The sequence below is a fragment of the Hylobates moloch genome, unplaced genomic scaffold (genome assembly GCF_009828535.3).
Source record: "Hylobates moloch isolate HMO894 unplaced genomic scaffold, HMol_V3 SCAFFOLD_18, whole genome shotgun sequence".
Taxonomy (NCBI): domain Eukaryota; kingdom Metazoa; phylum Chordata; class Mammalia; order Primates; family Hylobatidae; genus Hylobates; species Hylobates moloch.
In genome coordinates, this window is record NW_026652293.1 from 20,215,169 (window position 1) to 20,234,234 (window position 19,066).

The 19,066-nt window shown below is 35.8% G+C and overlaps 1 protein-coding gene across 2 annotated transcripts in view; it reads right to left on the reverse strand.

Annotated features, from left to right (window-relative positions):
- Positions 1–4,689: 4,689 nt before the first annotated feature.
- The window catches only part of CDC73 (cell division cycle 73), a 132,345-nt gene continuing 117,968 nt past the window's right edge, over positions 4,690–19,066 (reverse strand). For both annotated transcript variants that reach the window (XM_032136242.2, XM_032136243.2), the window contains 2 exons: positions 8,196–8,337; positions 4,690–7,380 (listed from right to left, as the gene is read on the reverse strand). In XM_032136242.2, the coding sequence (XP_031992133.1) occupies positions 7,344–7,380; positions 8,196–8,337 (179 nt within the window). In that variant the 3' untranslated portion in view covers positions 4,690–7,343. The remainder of the gene's footprint in view (positions 7,381–8,195; positions 8,338–19,066) is intronic.

The window sequence follows — 19,066 nt, forward strand, 5'->3', positions numbered from 1 at the left end:
CTTTCCTACCACACCAAAATCTCCAGGGATTCCTTTTAGCCAGCCACCCACCACTGGGAACCACTCAGGATATTCTCTCTTAGTAATGAGTTGCACATACAACTGGGGGAAGTGACCCCAACACTGGCACTTAATGAAACCTTATTGGGCAGAGCTCAGATGTTCCAACAAAAGTTTTACCCACGTTCAGTATCATTAAGCGACAAAAGTAGCAAAGAATACAAGAACTAGCCTCACATGAGAGCAAACTTAGAAAATAAGACTCAGAGGGTGGGAAGGCTGTCAATAGTGTCTTAGTAAAAGTCCTCATCATCTGGGCTAATGGGACAAGTATGTAATCCTTTTTTTAACAATTTGGATGTTGGAGAAAGGCACTGAAATGATCTATACCTTTAACATTTTATTAATTCATCTTTAAATATATTTTCATCTTTAAATATCTAATCAAAGTTTTTAAAGCATGGATCCTGTAAAGCTAATGCCAACCAGTCACCAGTTACCTTCTCCTTGTTGCCATCTTTTTTCTCACTCCTATGCTTGTCATTCTCATTTCAACACCTACATGAGTAATTGCAGCCCCATAGATCCTTGACTCCTCATTTTAATGAATACCTCCCCCTCTCTATCTCAGTTACTTCCAAGGTCTTGACTTTTTCTCATCAATATCAGATCACCTCTGAAGTCTTGACTTCACAGATTCCATCCTCTGACCACCTCCCCCTATCTTTCAGGCTCACTTCATTGTTATCAGTTCACACGACAGCACCACTTTCTCACCATTCACCACCTCCCCTCTATCATGTATTCCTTGAACAGCTTAGATTCCATGTTTCAGTACTACAATTATTACCTTGAAAATATCTTCAAATCCCTGGCCTGCTTCTACTGCCATCAAAATAGCTTAAAAATCTAACTGCAATTCTCTATACCTGAAATCAAGCAACTAAATGTCACTGGAGAAAAATCACACTAGGTTTGCCTAGCTTTGCTTGAATTCATGACAACCCCAGAAGCATACAATGCTGTCCAAATTAGTATTTTCCCATTAAGCTAAAGTTTTCTTCTCCTCAAATTCCTAAATGAAACTGCTTTAAACTACTTTAATGCATCTCAAATTTATTTCACCATCAGTGACCCTTACACTTCCTTTTTGTCCTCAGTAGTGCATTATGTAATAAAAATATATTTTCTAAAAATACAAACATTTTAAAATTGTGATATAGTCAAGCCCTTTAAAAACATTAGTGATGCTTAATTGTGCTAAAACAACTGAATGAGCCACAAGGAAGTTCACTTGACCTCCCCCCAACCATTTACACTGACTCAATAAACACTTTCAAACTATTCCATTTTAAAGGAAAATGTTTGTGTTATTCAAGAGACAAATAGATAGTAGCCATTACACTTAAGAGTGTGTTAACATTGTAAACTCCATGAAGGCAGTTCTTCTGTGAGTATCCATTACTATATTTTATGAAAGTGAGTATGTTGTATAACCCAATGTTTTCACTTGCACTTTGTTGGCAAAATAATCATAGTCCAATAAAATATCCAAATGTAATCAAAAGTATCTCTCAAATGTCTTCTGCTTCACTATGGTCTCAGCCCTATTTACATTACTTATGTAATAGAAATCAGCATTCTCTAGATGAGGGTTAATTATAAACTATAAGTAATTCTGTGTCAAAGGATCCACAAGTAATTATGAGACAGATTCAACAACAAAGCCTTCTTCAGAGCTACTTTACATTGTTTTCTAGGGTCATTTAAGAAAATAAAGAGGAAAAATTATTCCAACTCACCATAAATGCTGATCATTACATGATTAAATATGAAAGTACTTTAGAAAATGAAAGAAAAAATGCTTATTTGGCAATGTGCTGTTATTTATATACTAGCACCTTTGAGCCTTAAAAAAATTTAACAGCATTTACAACACATGCTATATCTATTTTAGCTATGCAGATGCTCACTGAAAAGCAGATAATCAAAGGAACAGAACAGCAGAATAAAATACATATTTAGTGGGCACTTATGAATTGAATAAAAATTAAGTTTGAATATAGCCCATTAAACTCATCATTAAAGAAATTTTGTTGCAGAAGATTCAGAATTATTGGTACCACTGACATGGTGATGCTGTTAATGCTCTGATTATACGAGTACAGTTTGTTTTGAAACTACAAAATGTTAAAATCAGAATGCTCAAACTGTAAAGGTAATGTAATTTACCCAGGACACACTCTTAATTCTATTACAATAATAACATAGAATATTTGACCATAATCAAACTGTAAGTTCAGCAGAGCATGAAGCTTGCTACCATTATGAACTATGATTCTATACATTATTTAACTCGTTAACAGAAACTGTAAACGGTTTTAACTCATTAGTTTTCAAAGTGAAATTTGTATTTCATTTATTCCTCAGACAAATACTATGCCTGACAAATCTCAATAATCTTTTCATGTAAAGATAACATTCCAGCCCACAATACAGCTTCTAACTTCTTGGTATGAATGTTTTTGGGGGATTGAGGACAAAGGGAGAATGGAAATGTCCCCAGTGCTCTTAACACAAAATAGGGCAACATGTTTTATTTACAATTAAACCTAAAATTTAAGAGCCCACCAAACTGGAATCAGAATGAGTAGAACAGGCCAGGCATGGTGGCTCACGCCTGTAATCCCAACATTTTGGGAAGCCGAGGCAGGTGGATCACCTGAGGTCAGGAATTCAAGACCAGCCTGGCTAACATGGTGAAACTCTGTCTCTGCTAAAAAATACAAATATAGCCAAGTGTGATGGTGCACACCCATAATCCCAGCTACTCGGAGGCTGAGGCAGAACTGCATGAACCCAGGAGGTGGAGGCTGCAGTGAGCCGAGATCGCAGCACTGCACTCCAGCCTGGGCGACAGAGTGAGACTCCATCTCAAAAACAAAGAAAAACAAACAATGAAAAATAAAACAAAGAAAACAAAACAAAGAAAAACAAAAAGAATGAGTAGAATATGTTATCAGTTCACATGGCACCCAAACTTAAACTCTAATTAAGAACCACTTTGAGAAACAGCCCCAACTCGTGGTTAAAAATCACTTACAGTGCTTACTCTATGTACATGAACTGCATTACTTATTAAGCATTATAATCAAACTCAGGTTAAATAGAAGCTTTCAGTACATCTGAAGTGGACAGAAATGGAATTCAATGGCAAACAAAATCCTCAGACAGAACATTTGCTTAAATTCGACATAGCAGGAACCCCACTTTTTGAATTTTGGGAATAAAACTAGTTTTATTTCATTAGCTTTACTCATATGAAAATGCTTACCACTTATCAGTAAATGGCACATATTTGTAACTTCCAAGATGCCCTTATAAAGATTACCTAAAATAATACACAGACACCCAAAACACTAAAAAACCTGCAAGTATTATCTATTATATACTAACTAAATATAAGTCTTATTATACATTTTCAATTTTTCCTTAGTTATTATTCCAATAGATATAAACAATGCTGGGATCAACATACTTGCAAATGTGCCAACAAATATGCCCAAATATATAGGACATGGCATCTCAAAATTCCCACTCCAATTCTTAAGTCAACTTTAGTCATTTCTCCACTTTTTATTTCTAACATTAGAATAGCTGGGTGAATCTCAAACACAAGTGAATAAATAGTAGAAATTCATTCAAGTAATACTCAGGCTAATGTAATTAAATTTTCATGTTGTACTTTTTTAAAGAAACAGAGCAGCTGCCAACTTTTCAGCTGAGAACAAATTTCTATAGTTCTTATTTTATAAATTACTTCTCAGCATTCTATATGGACTTTAACCAGACAAACCAATAATTTCTTTATTAAGAATCCTTTTTTAAAAAGTATGTGTATATGAAGGGCCTTAATAAACTTCCAAAAAAATTAAAAATAAAAAATTTAAAAAGACTTATCTTACTCATAATTTTGCATTTAAACAAGCAATTTCAAAATACAAAGTTTAAAGCTACTTTCTAAGCCACTAATTTGACCTTTTATAAATAATTGTTGTATCTGTAATATTATAAAATACACTGCTAGTCTCAAAAAATTTTATATACTTTAGTTCAACAAATATTCCTCCCCACTCCTCCAAAAAAGAACAATGTAATCACTTTAATTTTTGTTAGCAGTCACAAAAATTTTTATTTAGGAAAAATATTCCCTCAATATTTATTAGATAACGAATCTTATTTAAATGAATAGTTTACTTTTACTTTTCTGTGTAGACCAATTTAAAAGTATGCCACTTTCCTTTCATAAGCAAACTGTATTTGTCTCATTCTACATGGCAGATCAAAAATTAATACTTCTTTCTGCCTTAAAAATTTTGAGATTTTCCTCATTATGAATTAGTTGTTTCTATATGGATTACTGTTGTGCTGCTAAAAACAAATGTTAGTAAAAGTCATGGAGACATGGGAAAAAAACAAACTATAATACTAGTTAACAATGAAATACATTAAACATTGTTTAAATATTAAACAGTAAAATACTCCTATATTAAATAAATAATTAAAAATTGCATTTGTCAATGGGAATATAGGCCAATACCACCAATAACAAGGATGGTCTAGTGCAAAGGGTGGCCACAAAACAACAACAACAACAACAAATCAAAAACCACACACACATACAGAAAAGAAGGAAGAGGAAACACATTTAATACTGGTATTGTTTTCAATAACAAATTAAACCAGTGATTCTGAATCCTTCCTGCACATTCAAATTACCTGGAGAACTTTAAAAAAAAAATACTGATGACCAGGTCTTGTCTCAAATTACATGAAAATGGGAATCAAGATTCAGGGATGGATATTTTTAAAAACTCTCCAAATGATTCTAAAATGCAGTCAGGGTTGAGAGCAACTGATTGAAACCTACGTATTTCTTACTGTTCCCTGACTGAGAAGAATTTCCTGTAAGTATATAAATAGAACTTTCCTTTACAGGTTGGGCATACAAGGGTATCTCCAGTTAGCAGTAACTTACGGAGGGGTAAGTCAAGTTATTAATTTACACTTCATTTCCATTAAAATATCTACTTATACCTCTCTTCATTCCCTGTAATTCTGTACTCTCAAACTCCAAGACCAAGAAGAGTCAAACTACACTTTTATAATAAATTTGTTACATTGAAAATACATTATTCATTCATGCATGTAAATATTTACTGAATGCCTACTATGTGCAAGGCACTGTGTTAAGTACTGCTATATAGGACCATGTCATGGGAGAATAAATAGGGACTGGCTGAAAATTTTTGTTTTTTAGAATAAACAGCTAAAAAATAATGGAATGAAATTAATTACATGGACCTAAATAACAGACTAAATTGTCAAAGAGAAAAAGAGGTGCTTATACTAAGGGTCTGATTTTAAGATAGATGGTTATAGCATATTTGTCCTTTTCCTAATGTTCCTTTACAGTATTTCCATAAGCCTTTGAATATACATAAGGCAAATTCAAAATAGAAAAATAAACCTCGTTCAAAGTAGATGTTCCTAATTTTAACCATGTTCTGTCTCAAGTAAAGTTCATAAACAAGTACAAATACCAAAAATCTTTATGGGAAGGTAGTTCATATTGACTTGTAGTAGTCTTGACAAGTAATCTTACATAAAAATATCACAGATTCTGGTCCTTGACTATTTCATCATGGAGAAAGTTTACACAACATGTAATTTATTTTGGAAACAGATTTATATGCTAAGAAAGCCTAATGTGAACAAATTTGAGTTTTCTTTTATCTTTAAGGAAAGAAGATGCTACGAAGGGAGGAAAATAGGGGTAGAATCTGTTCAAACCTTGTAAGTATGCTAAAATCTAGTAATTTAAAATGCTGACTGTTCTGAAAAGCCTTGTAAATATCATGTGAATAAATATCTTTTCTAGTTACTAGTGGTATGAACTATGTGATTACTTAAAAAATAATTTCTTCTCATTTTTGTGACAGTGTTAAATTTCATTAAGAAGCTAGATAATGTCAGCTTAATGCCTATGAAAAGCCTAAATGTTCACCAAAAATATGTTAACCTAGGAGAAAACTGCTGGGAATAAAAATGGAGAAAAAAATGATGTAAGACTGTGATCAGCAAAAATTCCAATGGCAAAAACAGTTTAGGAAAGTAGAGCTTCCTACTTGCTTTTAAGGAAAAAAAAACAAAGTGAAATCAAGGTTCAAGGCAAATGGTCACTTGATGTACCTTGGATGCAACATTTTGTCTAAAGTAGAGAAATAGTAAAATATTTCACTAAGTTAAAATATACTTTTTCTATTTTATACCATATTGAATACACACATAAAAATACCAGTGTTTTTCTCTTGTTTCTTTTCAGACAATTAAGCAAGTGTTTTCTTTGGTGCCTGGGAGTTTATCAATATTTAGGGATAATGGAAGATAAGAACTCCAAGACTGACAAGCTTAAAATAGAAGATTCAAAATCCTATACCATAAAAATTAGAATCAAAAGTGGACTAAAGAGAAAAGGAGCTTAAAGTTATACTGCAATAGGGCTGATACATATTCTTCCCCCAAATCATACTCTGGCTCCCAAAATAAAAAATACTACAGCCTATTGTGGTTTTAATCTGTGTTTTGAGATTTTTTTCAAATGGAAAGATATTACAGATAGAAACACATCATTCTAGGTTTCAAAATCACCAAAGTCAGTGAGAAGAATGTACATTCATTTAAATGTAATCATTTGTAAATAAAGACATCTTGAAAAGGCTGAACAGTTCAATCAAATTGAAGAATTGATCTTGATTTTTTCATTATTCTTTTTAAATAAAGAGCAAGTGTAGATATAGTGTACATACAAGTTGACATTCTGATTCATTCAAAATAGTCACATCCCTTTGCTTGGTTTTGGATGTTCCAGAGACTAAAATTTAATACCATTCATAACATAGTATTTTCAGTAAAAAGAATTATAGAGCAATGAAAAATCAGAAGATGGCTCAGAGAGCCTTATAATCTCTAAATATACACACATTTATAACCTGCATTTATTTTCTAAAGAAACAAATTTTAAGTAATGCTAATTTAACCAATGGAGAAAAAACTTCTATCAAAATATACAATTTCCATTACAGACTAGAAGGCTAATTATTAAAAAAATAGTTGTAAGCCAAAAAGTTTGCTTATATGGATGACAGGCATCATCTCCTTGAAGCACAAAGCATCAAATAAGGTCTTATAAAAGATCAATCTGTGACCTTCTTCATTTTTAAGTTCTTGATAAATTCATAAAGCTTGAGTCTCAATTTCCAGAAATGGAGGAGCCAAATAATTCAGAATCTCAAGTGGGATTTATGCTTTACCATGTACCTGAAAAAAAATATTATGGTAGGTTATAATGACTATAGGAATTTTAGAATTTTTAGAAAAATGCATGTAAAAACAAGCTGACATTTCTTAAAACTTAAAATCAACAGAATAAAATGCTGTTTTCTAGAAAACTAGAAATATAAAGACTTCTGGAATAAGCTAGAATTAACACTCCTCTTGTTAAGTAATATAATCTAAGAGCTTCTAGCTAAAATAATGTATGTTTCACATATATCATGAGAGACTTGCACCAAAAATGTTACAGATTTTAAGAAGTATACCTCAAAGAGAACCGAGATTCAGTGGTATTTACTGTGATCATATGCTGTTCTTAAATTTGCCAATTACAAAATTGTTATTAATGTAAAGGGCTTTATGAACACTATACTAGTAATTAAAATAAATTTTAAAAATTCATTTCCTTTTCTGAACCATCCATAACACAAATAAATCCAGAATCAGAGATCTTTCAGTACTTGCAAAAACATAGGGTTCTCTTAATCAAAAGTTCCTTGGATGGAAAATAAGCTTCAAAAAGGTCATACAGATCATTAGAGACAGACTACAAAACCAAGACTAAAGTCTAAGTCTTCTGACTCAGTTTAGTGTTACTTCTATCAGGCTATATTAAACTCTCCATCTAAAGTAATTACACACAAAAAAATTGTTAATAATTTACTGAAGATAAGCATCAAGTTAATGTTGAAAGAAGGGAACTAGGGAATAAGACTGACAACTTTATGGAACTTAAAATTTAACTGAGACAGAAAAATTACAATAAAACACACATAAGCATATTTTAGAATCGGAATTACCTGTCCAATGTTTCCCAAAACCGTAAGAACACTGGTCTATCCAAATGACGTTTGTGATAGCTGAGTTCTAATACTGTTACATCCCATTTCTGAACATTTGGATCCAGACGAACTTCATCATACTTCAGATGGAAGGCTTTAACTATAGATCGGGTGGAGAGAAGTAGTCATTTTTTACTCAAAATAAAAAAAAAGAAAAAAATTTCTTTCTTCCACCAACTGAAGCCATATTATAACTAAAGTGATCTTTTAAAACATTATCTTTAAAAACATTCAGGGTTGATATATGCCAGCCACTGGAGACTAAAATGAGAAATAAGGTAAGATAAAATGCATATAGTCTAGTGAAGGACAGTAAGAAAGACTATAAGGGTGGTAGGTTATCACAGAAACACAAGAATGCAACCATACCTTGGAGATATTGTGGGTTCAGTTCCAGACCACCGCAATAAAGTAAGTATCATAATAAAATGAGTTACGCATATTTCCTGGTACCTCATTGCATTTTTATAAAAGTTACGTTAACACTGTATCATAGTCTATATTAAGTGTGCAATAGCATTATGTCTAAAAAACAATGTACATGCCCTAATTAAAATGTACTTTCTTGCTAAAAAATGCTAACAATCATCTGACCCTTTAGCAAGTCCTAATTTTTTTTTGCTGGTGTAGGATTATGCCTCAATGTTGATGGCTGTTGACTGAATAGGGTGTGGTGGCTGATGAAGGTTAGGGTGGCTGTAGCGATTTCTGAAAATAAGACAACAATGAAGTTTGCTGCACTGATTGACTCTGCCTTTCACAAAAGATTTCTCTGCAGTATGTGATAATATTTGACAGCATTTTACTTACAGAAGAACTTCCTTTAAAATTGGAGTTGATCCTCTCAAACTCTGCCGCTTTATTATATTTATGTCATGTTCTAAATTCTTTGTTGTCATTTCAACAATGTTTATGGCATCTTCACAAAAGTGCTCACTGGAGTGAATTCTATCTCAAAAAAACCACTTTCTTTGCTCATCTGTAAGAAGGAACTCCTCATCCATTCAAGTTCCAGCATGAGAGTGCAGCAATTCAGTCACATCTTCAAGCTCCACTTCTAATCCTAGTTCACTTGCTATTTCCACACCCTATCTTTATTTCCTCCACTGAAGTCTTGAACCTCTCAAAGTCATCTATGAACCATGAAGGTAGGAATCAACTTCTTCTAAACTTCTGGTTATGTTAATATTTTGACCTCCTCCTATTAATCACAAATGTTCTTAATGGCATCTAGAATGGTAAATCTTATCTAGAAAAGTTTCAATTTACTTTTCCCTGATCCATCAGAGGAATCACTACCTATAGCAGCTACAGCATTACAAAACCTATTTCTTAAATAATAAATCCTGAAAAGTCTAAATTACTCCTTGATCTACGGGCTTAGGAATAGATGTGTTAGTAATCATGAAAACAACATTCATCCCCTTGAACACCTTCATCAGAGCTCTTGGGTGACTAGGTACATTGTCAATCAGCACTAATATTTTGAAAGGAATCTTTCTTTCTGAGCAGTAGGTCTCAACAGTGGGCTTAAAATATTCACTGAACCCTGCTGTAAACCGATGTGCTGCCATTCACGCTTTTTTCTTCCATTTCTAAAGCACAGGCAGAGTAGACTTAGTATAATTCTTAGCTGTCCTAGGATATTTAGAATGGTAAGTGACCACCGGTTGCAACTTGAAGTCCCCAGCTGTATTAGCCCCTAACAAAAGAGTCAGTCTGTCCTCTGAAGTCTTGAAGCCAAAGCACAGACTTCTTTGCACCTATAAAAGTACCAGATGGATCTTCTTCCAATAACCGGCTGTTTCATCTATGATGAAAATGTGTTGTTTAGTGTAATCAACTTCATCAATAATATTCACTGTATCTTCTGGATAACTTGCTGCAGCTTCTTTATCAGCACTTGCTGCTTCACCTTACACTTTTATGTTATAGAGATGGCTTACTTCCTTAAATCCATGAACCATCCACTGCTACCTTCCAACTTTTCTTCTGCAGAATTCTCTCCTCTCTCAGCCTTCACAGAACTGAAGAGAGTTAGGGCGTTGCTCAGGATCAGGCTTTGGCTTAGCAGAATATTATGGCTGGTTTGATCTGCTTTCCATACCAATCAAGCTTTCCCCATATCAGCAATACAGTTGTTTTGCTTTCTTATTATTTGTGTGTTGACTGGAGTAGGACTTTTAACTTCCCTGAAGAAGTTTTCCTTTGCATTCACAACTTAGCTAACTGTTTGGCATAACAGGACTAGCTTTTGGCCTGTCTCAGCTTTTGACATGCCTTCCTTACTAAGCTTAATCATGTCTAACTTTTGGTTTAAAATGAGAGATGTGCAACTCTTCCTTTCATTTAAACACTCAGAGGTCACTGTAGGGTTATTAATTGGCTTAATTTCAATACTGCTGTGTCTCAGGAAAAAGAGAGGCCTGAAGAGAGAGAGAGAGAGATGAGGGACTAACTGGTCAGTGGGGCAGTCAGAACAACAGTTATCAATTTAAGTTTGCCATCTTATATGGTTGTGGTTTGTGGTGCCCAAAACAATTTTAATAGTAACATCAAAGATCAGTAGTTCCAAATCACCATAACAGATATAAAAATAATGAAAGTTTGAAATATTGTAAAAATCACCAATACGAAAGAGACACACACTGTTGGACAAATGGTGCCAATAGACTTATCAACACACAGGTTGCCACAAACCAATTTGTTCACAAAAAAAATTCTGCAAAGCATGATAAAGCAAAGCACAAAACAAGCTATGCCTTGTACCTTACACACACAAATTCAGTCAAAAACCTTGCAAAAGTACTGATGTCTAACCTAAGATCTAAAGGCCAAGTACGAATTAAGCGAGCACAGAACAAAAGTGACCTAGTGAACAAGATGATCATGCTCAAAGAGAAAATGGATTAGTCTACAAACTAGAGAAAGTTAATAGAACTGCATCGTGCAAAATAATGTAGGGAAGGGATACATACAGCACAGAGGTTCAGAAAAATGTTAGGCTTGCCGGCCATATTAAGTAGTTTTTATAATATTTAAGTGACATGGAGAATCACTGTAAAGTATTTAGTAGAGAATAATTACAGTTTATTAAGCTAGAGGAGAATTTTCTTTTTTTTTTTTATTATTATACTTTAGGTTTTAGGGTACATGTGCACAATGTGCAGGTTTGTTACATATGTATCCATGTGCCACGTTGATTTCCTGCACCCATTAACTCGTCATTTAGCATTAGGTATATCTCCTAATGCTGTCCCTCCCCCCTCCCTCTACCCCACAACAGTCCCCGGAGTGTGATGTTCCCCTTCCTGTGTCCATGAGTTCTCATTGTTCAATTCCCACCTATGAGTGAGAACATGCAGTGTTTGGTTTTTTGGCCTTGTGATAGTTTACTGAGAATGATGTTTTCCAGTTTCATCCATGTCCCTACAAAGGACACGAACTCATCATTTTTTATGGCTGCATAGTATTCCATGGTATATATGTGCCACATTTTCTTAATCCAGTCTATTGTTGTTGGACATTTGGGTTGGTTCCAACTCTTTGCTATTGTGAATAGTGCTGCAATAAACATACGTGTGCATGTGTCTTTATAGCAGCATGATTTATAGTCCTTTGGGTATATACCCAGTAATGGGATGGCTGGGTCAAATGGTATTTCTAGTTCGAGATCCCTGAGGAATCGCCACACTGACTTCCACGATGGTTGAACTAGTTTACAGTCCCACCAACAGTGTAAAAGTGTTCCTATTTCTCCACATCCTCTCCAGCACCTATTGTTTCCTGCTTTTTTGATGATGGCCATTCTAACTGGTGTGAGATGGTATCTCACTGTGGTTTTGATTTGTATTTCTCTGATGGCCAGTGATGATGAGCATTTTTGCATGTGTTTTTTGGCTGCATAAATGTCCTCTTTTGAGAAGTGTCTGTTCATGTCCTTTGCCCACTTTCTGATGGGGTTGTTTTTTTCTTGTAAATTTGTTTGAGTTCATTGTAGATTCTGGATATTAGCCCTTTGTCAGATGAGTAGGTTGCAAAAATTTTCTCCCATTCTGTAGGTTGCCTGTTCGCTCTGATGGTAGTTTCTTTTGCTGTGCAGAAGCTCTTTAATTAGATCCCATTTGTCAATTTTGGCTTTTGTTGCCATTGCTTTTGGTGTTTTAGACATGAAGTCCTTGCCCACGCCTATGTCCTGAATGGTATTGCCTAGGTTTTCTTGTAGGATTTTAATGGTTTTAGGTCTAACATTTAAGTCTTTAATCCATCTTGAATTAATTTTTGTATAAGGTGTAAGGAAGGGATCCAGTTTCAGCTTTCTACATATGGCTAGCCAGTTTTCCCAGCACCATTTATTAAATAGGGAATCCTTTCCCCATTTCTTGTTTTTGTCAGGTTTGTCAAAGATCAGATAGTTGTAGACATGCGGCATCATTTCTGAGGGCTCTGTTCTGTTCCATTGATCTATGTCTCTGTTGTGGTACCAGTACCATGCTGTTTTGGTTACTGTAGCCTTGTAGTATAGTTTAAAGTCAGGTAGCGTGATGCCTCCAGCTTTGTTCTTTTGGGTTAGGATTGACTTGGCGATGCGGGCTCTTTTTTGGTTCCATATGAACTTTAGTTTTTTCCAATTCTGTGAAGAAAGTCATTGGTAGCTTGATGGGGATGGCATTGAATCTATAAATTACCTTGGGCAGTATGGCCATTTTCACGATATTGATTCTTCCAACCCATGAGCATGGAATGTTCTTCCATGTGTTTGTATCCAAAGAGAAAATTTTCTTCAATAGAATAGAATATATATGGGTGGCAAGAGATAAGTGGGGAATGAAAACTAACAAAATTTGGTAAGAAATGATGAAGAGAAAAAAACTGCTAGGAATTTTAATGGTGTTTTTTGACAGCTACTATAAATGCGACTGCCTTCTTGATTTCTTTTTCAGCTAGTTCACTGTTCATGTACCACCATGCTAGTGGTTTTTGTATGATGATTTTGTATCCTGCAATTTTACTGAATTCATTTACCAGTTCTAAGAGTATTTTTGGTAAAGTCTTCAGGTTTTTCTAAATATAAGATCATGGCATCTGCAAACAAGAACAATTTAACTTCCACTGGGGAAAAGATAGTCCTCAATCAATGATGCAGGGAAAACTGTATATCTCTATATACAGAAGAATGAAACTAGATTCCTACCTCTCACCCCACACAAAATCAGCTCAAGACCTAAATATAAGACCCCAAATTATAAAATTACTGGAAGAAAACATAGAGAAAACACTTCAGGACATTGGTCTGGGAAAAGGCTTTATGAATAAAAGCACTGGCAACAAAAACAAAAATAAACAAATGAGATTATATCAAACTAAAAAGCTTCTGCACAGTAAAGGAAACAATCAACAGAGTGAAAAGACAACCTAAAGAATGGGAGAAAATATTTGCAAATTACTCATCTGACAGGCGATTAATACTCAGAATACACTAGAAACTTAAAAATTTCAAAGCATAAAAAAATCAGATTTTATAATGTGGAAATGATCTAAACAGACACTTCTCAAAAGAAGACACAAAAACAGTCAACAAATATATTAAAATACGCTCAGTGTCACTAATCGTCAGGAAATGCAAATCAAAACCACAATGAGGTATCATCTCACTCCAGTTGGGATGGCAATTATAAAAAAGACAAGAAAATACCAAATGCTCCAGAGGATGTGGAGAAAGGGCAACTCTTATACATTGTTGGTGGGAATATAAACTAGTAGAGCCACTATGGAGAACAATCTAGAGTTCTCAAAAAACTACCAATAGAACTACCATATGATCCAGCAACCTCATTAATGGGCATTTATCCAAATGAAAGGAAATGAGTATACTGAAGAGATATCTGCACCCCCACGTTTAATGCATTCTACTCACAGTACTATTCACAATAGCAAAGATAGGTAATCAACCTAAGGGTCCAACAACAGATAAATGCATAAAGAAAATGTGGCATACATGTACACAATAAAATACTATTCAGCCATAAAAAAATTGAAATCCTGTCATTTGTGGCAACATGGATGGAAATGGAGGACATTATGTTAAGTGAAACAAGCCAGAAACATAAAGTTAAACACCACAAGTTCTCTCTCATATGTGGAAGCTAAAAAAAAGTTGAACTCTTAGAAGTAAAAAGTGCAACAGAAAACACTAGTGGCTGGGAAGAGTAGAGGGGAGGGAGGAATAGAGAGAGATTTGTTATGGCTGGATAGAAGAAATAAGTTCGAGTGTTCCATACCACTATAGGATTACAGTTAACAATAATACATAGCTTCAAATAGCTAGAAGGAGGATACTGACTATTCACAAAACAAAGAATGATAAACATGTGAGATGATAGCTATGCTAATTACGATAATCTGATAACTATACATTGTATGTATCAAAACATCACTATATACCCCATAAATATGTACAATTATATGGCAATTTTAAAAGTTACACTAAAAAATTGTAATCAAAGATATATCTAACATATATTGTCTACTACATATTAGGCACTATTGTAGGCACTAAAGACACATAGTGACCAAGACAAAGTCTCCACCCTAAAGGAGTTTATATTCTAAGAGTCAACAGTTTAACAGATAAATATACAATATTCAGACAGTATAAATGCTACTGAGGAAAAATAAGGCAGAACAAGGACATACTACATGTGTGGGAGGTTTTTGTCAACAGTATTCAGAGAGGGGTTCTCAAGATTGTCTAGCAGCAGGTAATTGAAAAAACAAGTTCTGCAAAGATTTGGGAGAGGAAGATTTTAGGCAGAAGGAACAGCTGACACAAAGATCCCAAGACGGAAGCAAGCATGGAATGTCCTATGTTGAAGAATAATTTTTTTAAAAAATGTTAAGAAACGTTACACTTGCTATTTTGTTTGTTTGGCTGGTTGGTCGGTTTGAGACACGGTCTCACTATGCAGGCCAGGGCCTCAAACTTCTGGGCTCAAGTGACCCTCCTGGCCCAACCTCTCTAGCAGCTGGGACTGCAGGCACACACCACCACAACCAGCTTCAATTTAACTTTTTTTGTAGGCAATGGCCTATATATACATTCTCAGCTACAGTGTAAGAAATCTGAATTTTATTCCACATGTGATAGATAGTAAGCCACTGGAAAGTTTACAAGAAGAAGGTGAAATTATATGATTGCCATTTTTAAAAGACAACTCTGGATTGTTCAGCAGGTGATACATTCTAGGGCAAAATTTCCCAATTAGTTGTACTAAAAACAGGTTAGGTTATAAAATAATGACTTACAATCTTTTTATCTCCTTAATAATCAAGTTGAATCATCCCAGCTAGTTATCATTATATCTGCAATCCCTTTATTATCAAGGGAGCTTTTGTTTTGCATGTGCATGTACAAATGTTAAGTTTTCCCGCCCCCCCAATTTTTTACTTTTTCACTAGCATATGATTATGATCCGTATCATAACCTGGTATAAGAGGTTCTAAAGAGAAAACAATTGACTTTTAAAGTTTTTTCTCATAGCTATTTTATGGATTGCTTGTTTCATATTGCTTGCTAGCATATTGGCTTTTAATGTTAACAACTAATCAAGATTCAATTCTTGATAAAAATTTAAAATGAATAATTTGTGCCCAGAAAAATAAACTTATTTCTAATTTATTTGCTTTTATAAATAAGTCTCTTCATCAGACATAAATTATTCATTTTGAATTTAATCAAACAAATTCATTAAAGGGGCTACATGTAATAACGTTCAAAAAACTTCTTGCAAAGTAGTATTCATATGTGTAAAATAAATTTGTCAATTAAAAAAATTTTTAAAACTCATGCATTCAGTGTAAATCAACATTTTAATCATTTCCATTCTGCTTAGGTGTTCTTTTCTAACTTGTTCAACTATTTGCTAATCATTCTTCAGAATGCATGTAAGTTACATTTTTTAAAATGATCAAACTGAAGCCATAATGGCCTACAGTCTTCTTTAATAATTTCAACAGATTTCATCTTTATTGATATTTATTTTTCCACCAGAATAGACAACTTTTAAATTTAAAGCTGGGATACTAGAGTCCAAAAAGTGTAAGTCGCTAATTTTTAAAAACATATACAGTTTCACTCATATTTTATTCGCATGAAGCAATGCTGTGAAACAAACTTACACCAACATATTATCATTAAAAAAAACTTTCTTATTCAGAAAAAGTATTAAAAGTTTTTAAGCCTCTGGAAGTTAAAAACAAGAAGTAAGCCAGGCGTGGTGGCTCACGCCTGTAATCCCAGCACTTTGGGAGGCCAAGGCGAGCGGATCCCAAGGTCAGGAGTTTGCGACCAGACCAACACAATGAAACCCCGTCTCTACTACAAATACAAAAACTAGCCAGGCATGGTGGCGTACGCCTGTAATCCCAGCTACTCAGGAGGCTGAGGCAGGAGAATTGCTTGAACCTGGGGGTTGCAGTGAGCCAAGATTGCACCCCAGCCTGGGCAATAGAACAAGACTCCATCACCAAACAAACAAAAAAGAAGAAAAAGAAATAAAATTCTTTTGTAAGAAGCCAGTTTTATGGTGGCACAATGAATTACAAAATATTTCACACAACTCAGAATTGCTTGTTTTTGCAAACTTTATGAATGCTGCCAACATTTTTTGGGGAAAGCAACAAAGCAAAAGAGATCAAAGAGGTGCCCTTTTAAATAATATTTAGATATACTGATGGCATGACAAATGATAAAGGGATAATACAGAAGATTATTAAATAAAAATATTTTTTCAATGGTAGCTAGCAATAATTTGAAGAAATTCATCATTAAAAATATCTTGAGAGGGGCTTCAAGATAGCTAACTAGAGGCATCTGGCACCTGCCTCCTCCAAAAAGAAGAACTACCTTCTGTAAGTTACCAGGAGGGTAAAAGAAAGAAACAAAAAGAACCAAAATAGTGAGCAGATAATCACACTTTGAATAGATGATCTAAGAGAGTGCACTGGAATTCAAAAGATAACGTGAGCAGAAATACCTAAGGCAAGGAAGGAGAAGGGAAGTCAGGATGGGCTCACCAGTGAGGTAAGGGTGAGAGACCCCTAATGGTCCACATTCCCACATCAGATTCCTGCAGTCCTAGCCAGGGGAGAGCCACATGACACTCAGGGGTCCTGACACCAACACAGAAAGCTGCCTAGAGACCACAAGATGCTCCAGATAGGAGGTTCATGCTTGGGTCCTACACATGCCCTAAGCAGCTGCATGCAGCACAGCGCCATTTCGAGGGTTCGGCCCCCACCAGACTGCATCCTACCCTGCGGCCCAAGAGTCCTTACACCCTAAGTCGGGGGTGGGGGAAGCACCTGAGGACAGCCCCCCACCCCCTGCCAACCTGCAGACAATGATGATACCTAAGTGCAAGCCACTGGCAGTGACCCCACAACTCCAACAGTCGTGTATTTAAAAGCACCCTGAGGACAGATTCTCCCAATCACAGCCACCAACCGGCGGAAGCTCACATGCCCCAGATGCCTGCCTACTGGCCGTTGCCACTGAAAACAATGCTGCCCTCCCCAGCAGCAGGACCCAAGTGCTGGTAGCATGCTGCCAAGGACCTGAAGAACACCCCACCCCTGCCTGCGACCTAGAGGCCTGAGGACAGGCCAACTTGGCTGGGCTCTGTCCTCCCCTTCTGCCGCCCTAGCAGTGCCTGAGCACACATTTTGGGGCCTGAGGGTGGCCCTGCGACATCCTCCACCGTTGGCACCTGAACACTTTTCCCAGGGGCAGAAGACACGCCCAACCAACCTGCCACTACCACCACAATTGTTACCCACCCACACACATCCCCTGTGGGCCTGCACACTGTCCTGTCCAGCCCATCAAAGCCACAATCGGTAACAGTGTGGACCTCTGGGGAGCCAGAGGTTGCCCCTTCACTGCTACTGCCATTGCCCACTGCCCAGAAACCTGACCTGCTCACCCTCCAGGCTCACCACTGCCACTGCTGGCACCCAAGATGATGTCTGCACCCACTAGCACAGGTGCCAGCATATGCGGCCTTGGGACTCAAAGACAGGCAGGCTCAGCCTGCTGCTGCCACCACTGGAGCCCAAGGACTAGCCTGCCTGATGTCACTGACCCCAGCAAAACTTCACCACACCCTCCACTAACAAGCATACCTTAAGCCACTGAGGAAACCACAGACACCACTGACGCTGTTTATAGGTAAGAAATTACACAGCCAGTACGAAGAACCAAAGCCACAGTGCCCCACCCAATCAAAATCATAGGTACATCTTCGGAGAAAAGTCCTCCCCTAAAAATGCAAATTCAAAACACTAGAAGAAGCAATGTTTATACCAGATGTGCAGATATCAACATAGGACACAAGAAACAGAAAAAGTAAGAAATCATGATACCTCCAAAAACAAAAAAAAACAATAATTCTCCAGATACAGATCCCAATGAAAAATAAACTGAGGAAATAGCAGAAAAAGAATTCAAAATAATGATGTCACAGAAACTGAGTGGAATACAAGACAAGACAGAAAAACACTGGAGAACTGCTTCCGGACACTGGTCAAGGCAAGGACTTCATGGCTAAGACCTCAAAAGCACAGGCAACAAAAATAGATGGAATTATATTAAAGTAAAAGTTTCTGTACAGCAATGGAAACAATAAACAGTGTGAAGAACAACCTGTTGAATGGGAGAAAATATTTGCAAACTATTCTTCCAACAAGGGACTAATATGCAAGAAACTCAACAATTTTAAAAAAATCCCATTAAAAAGTGGGCAAAGGACATGAACGGACATTTCTCAAAA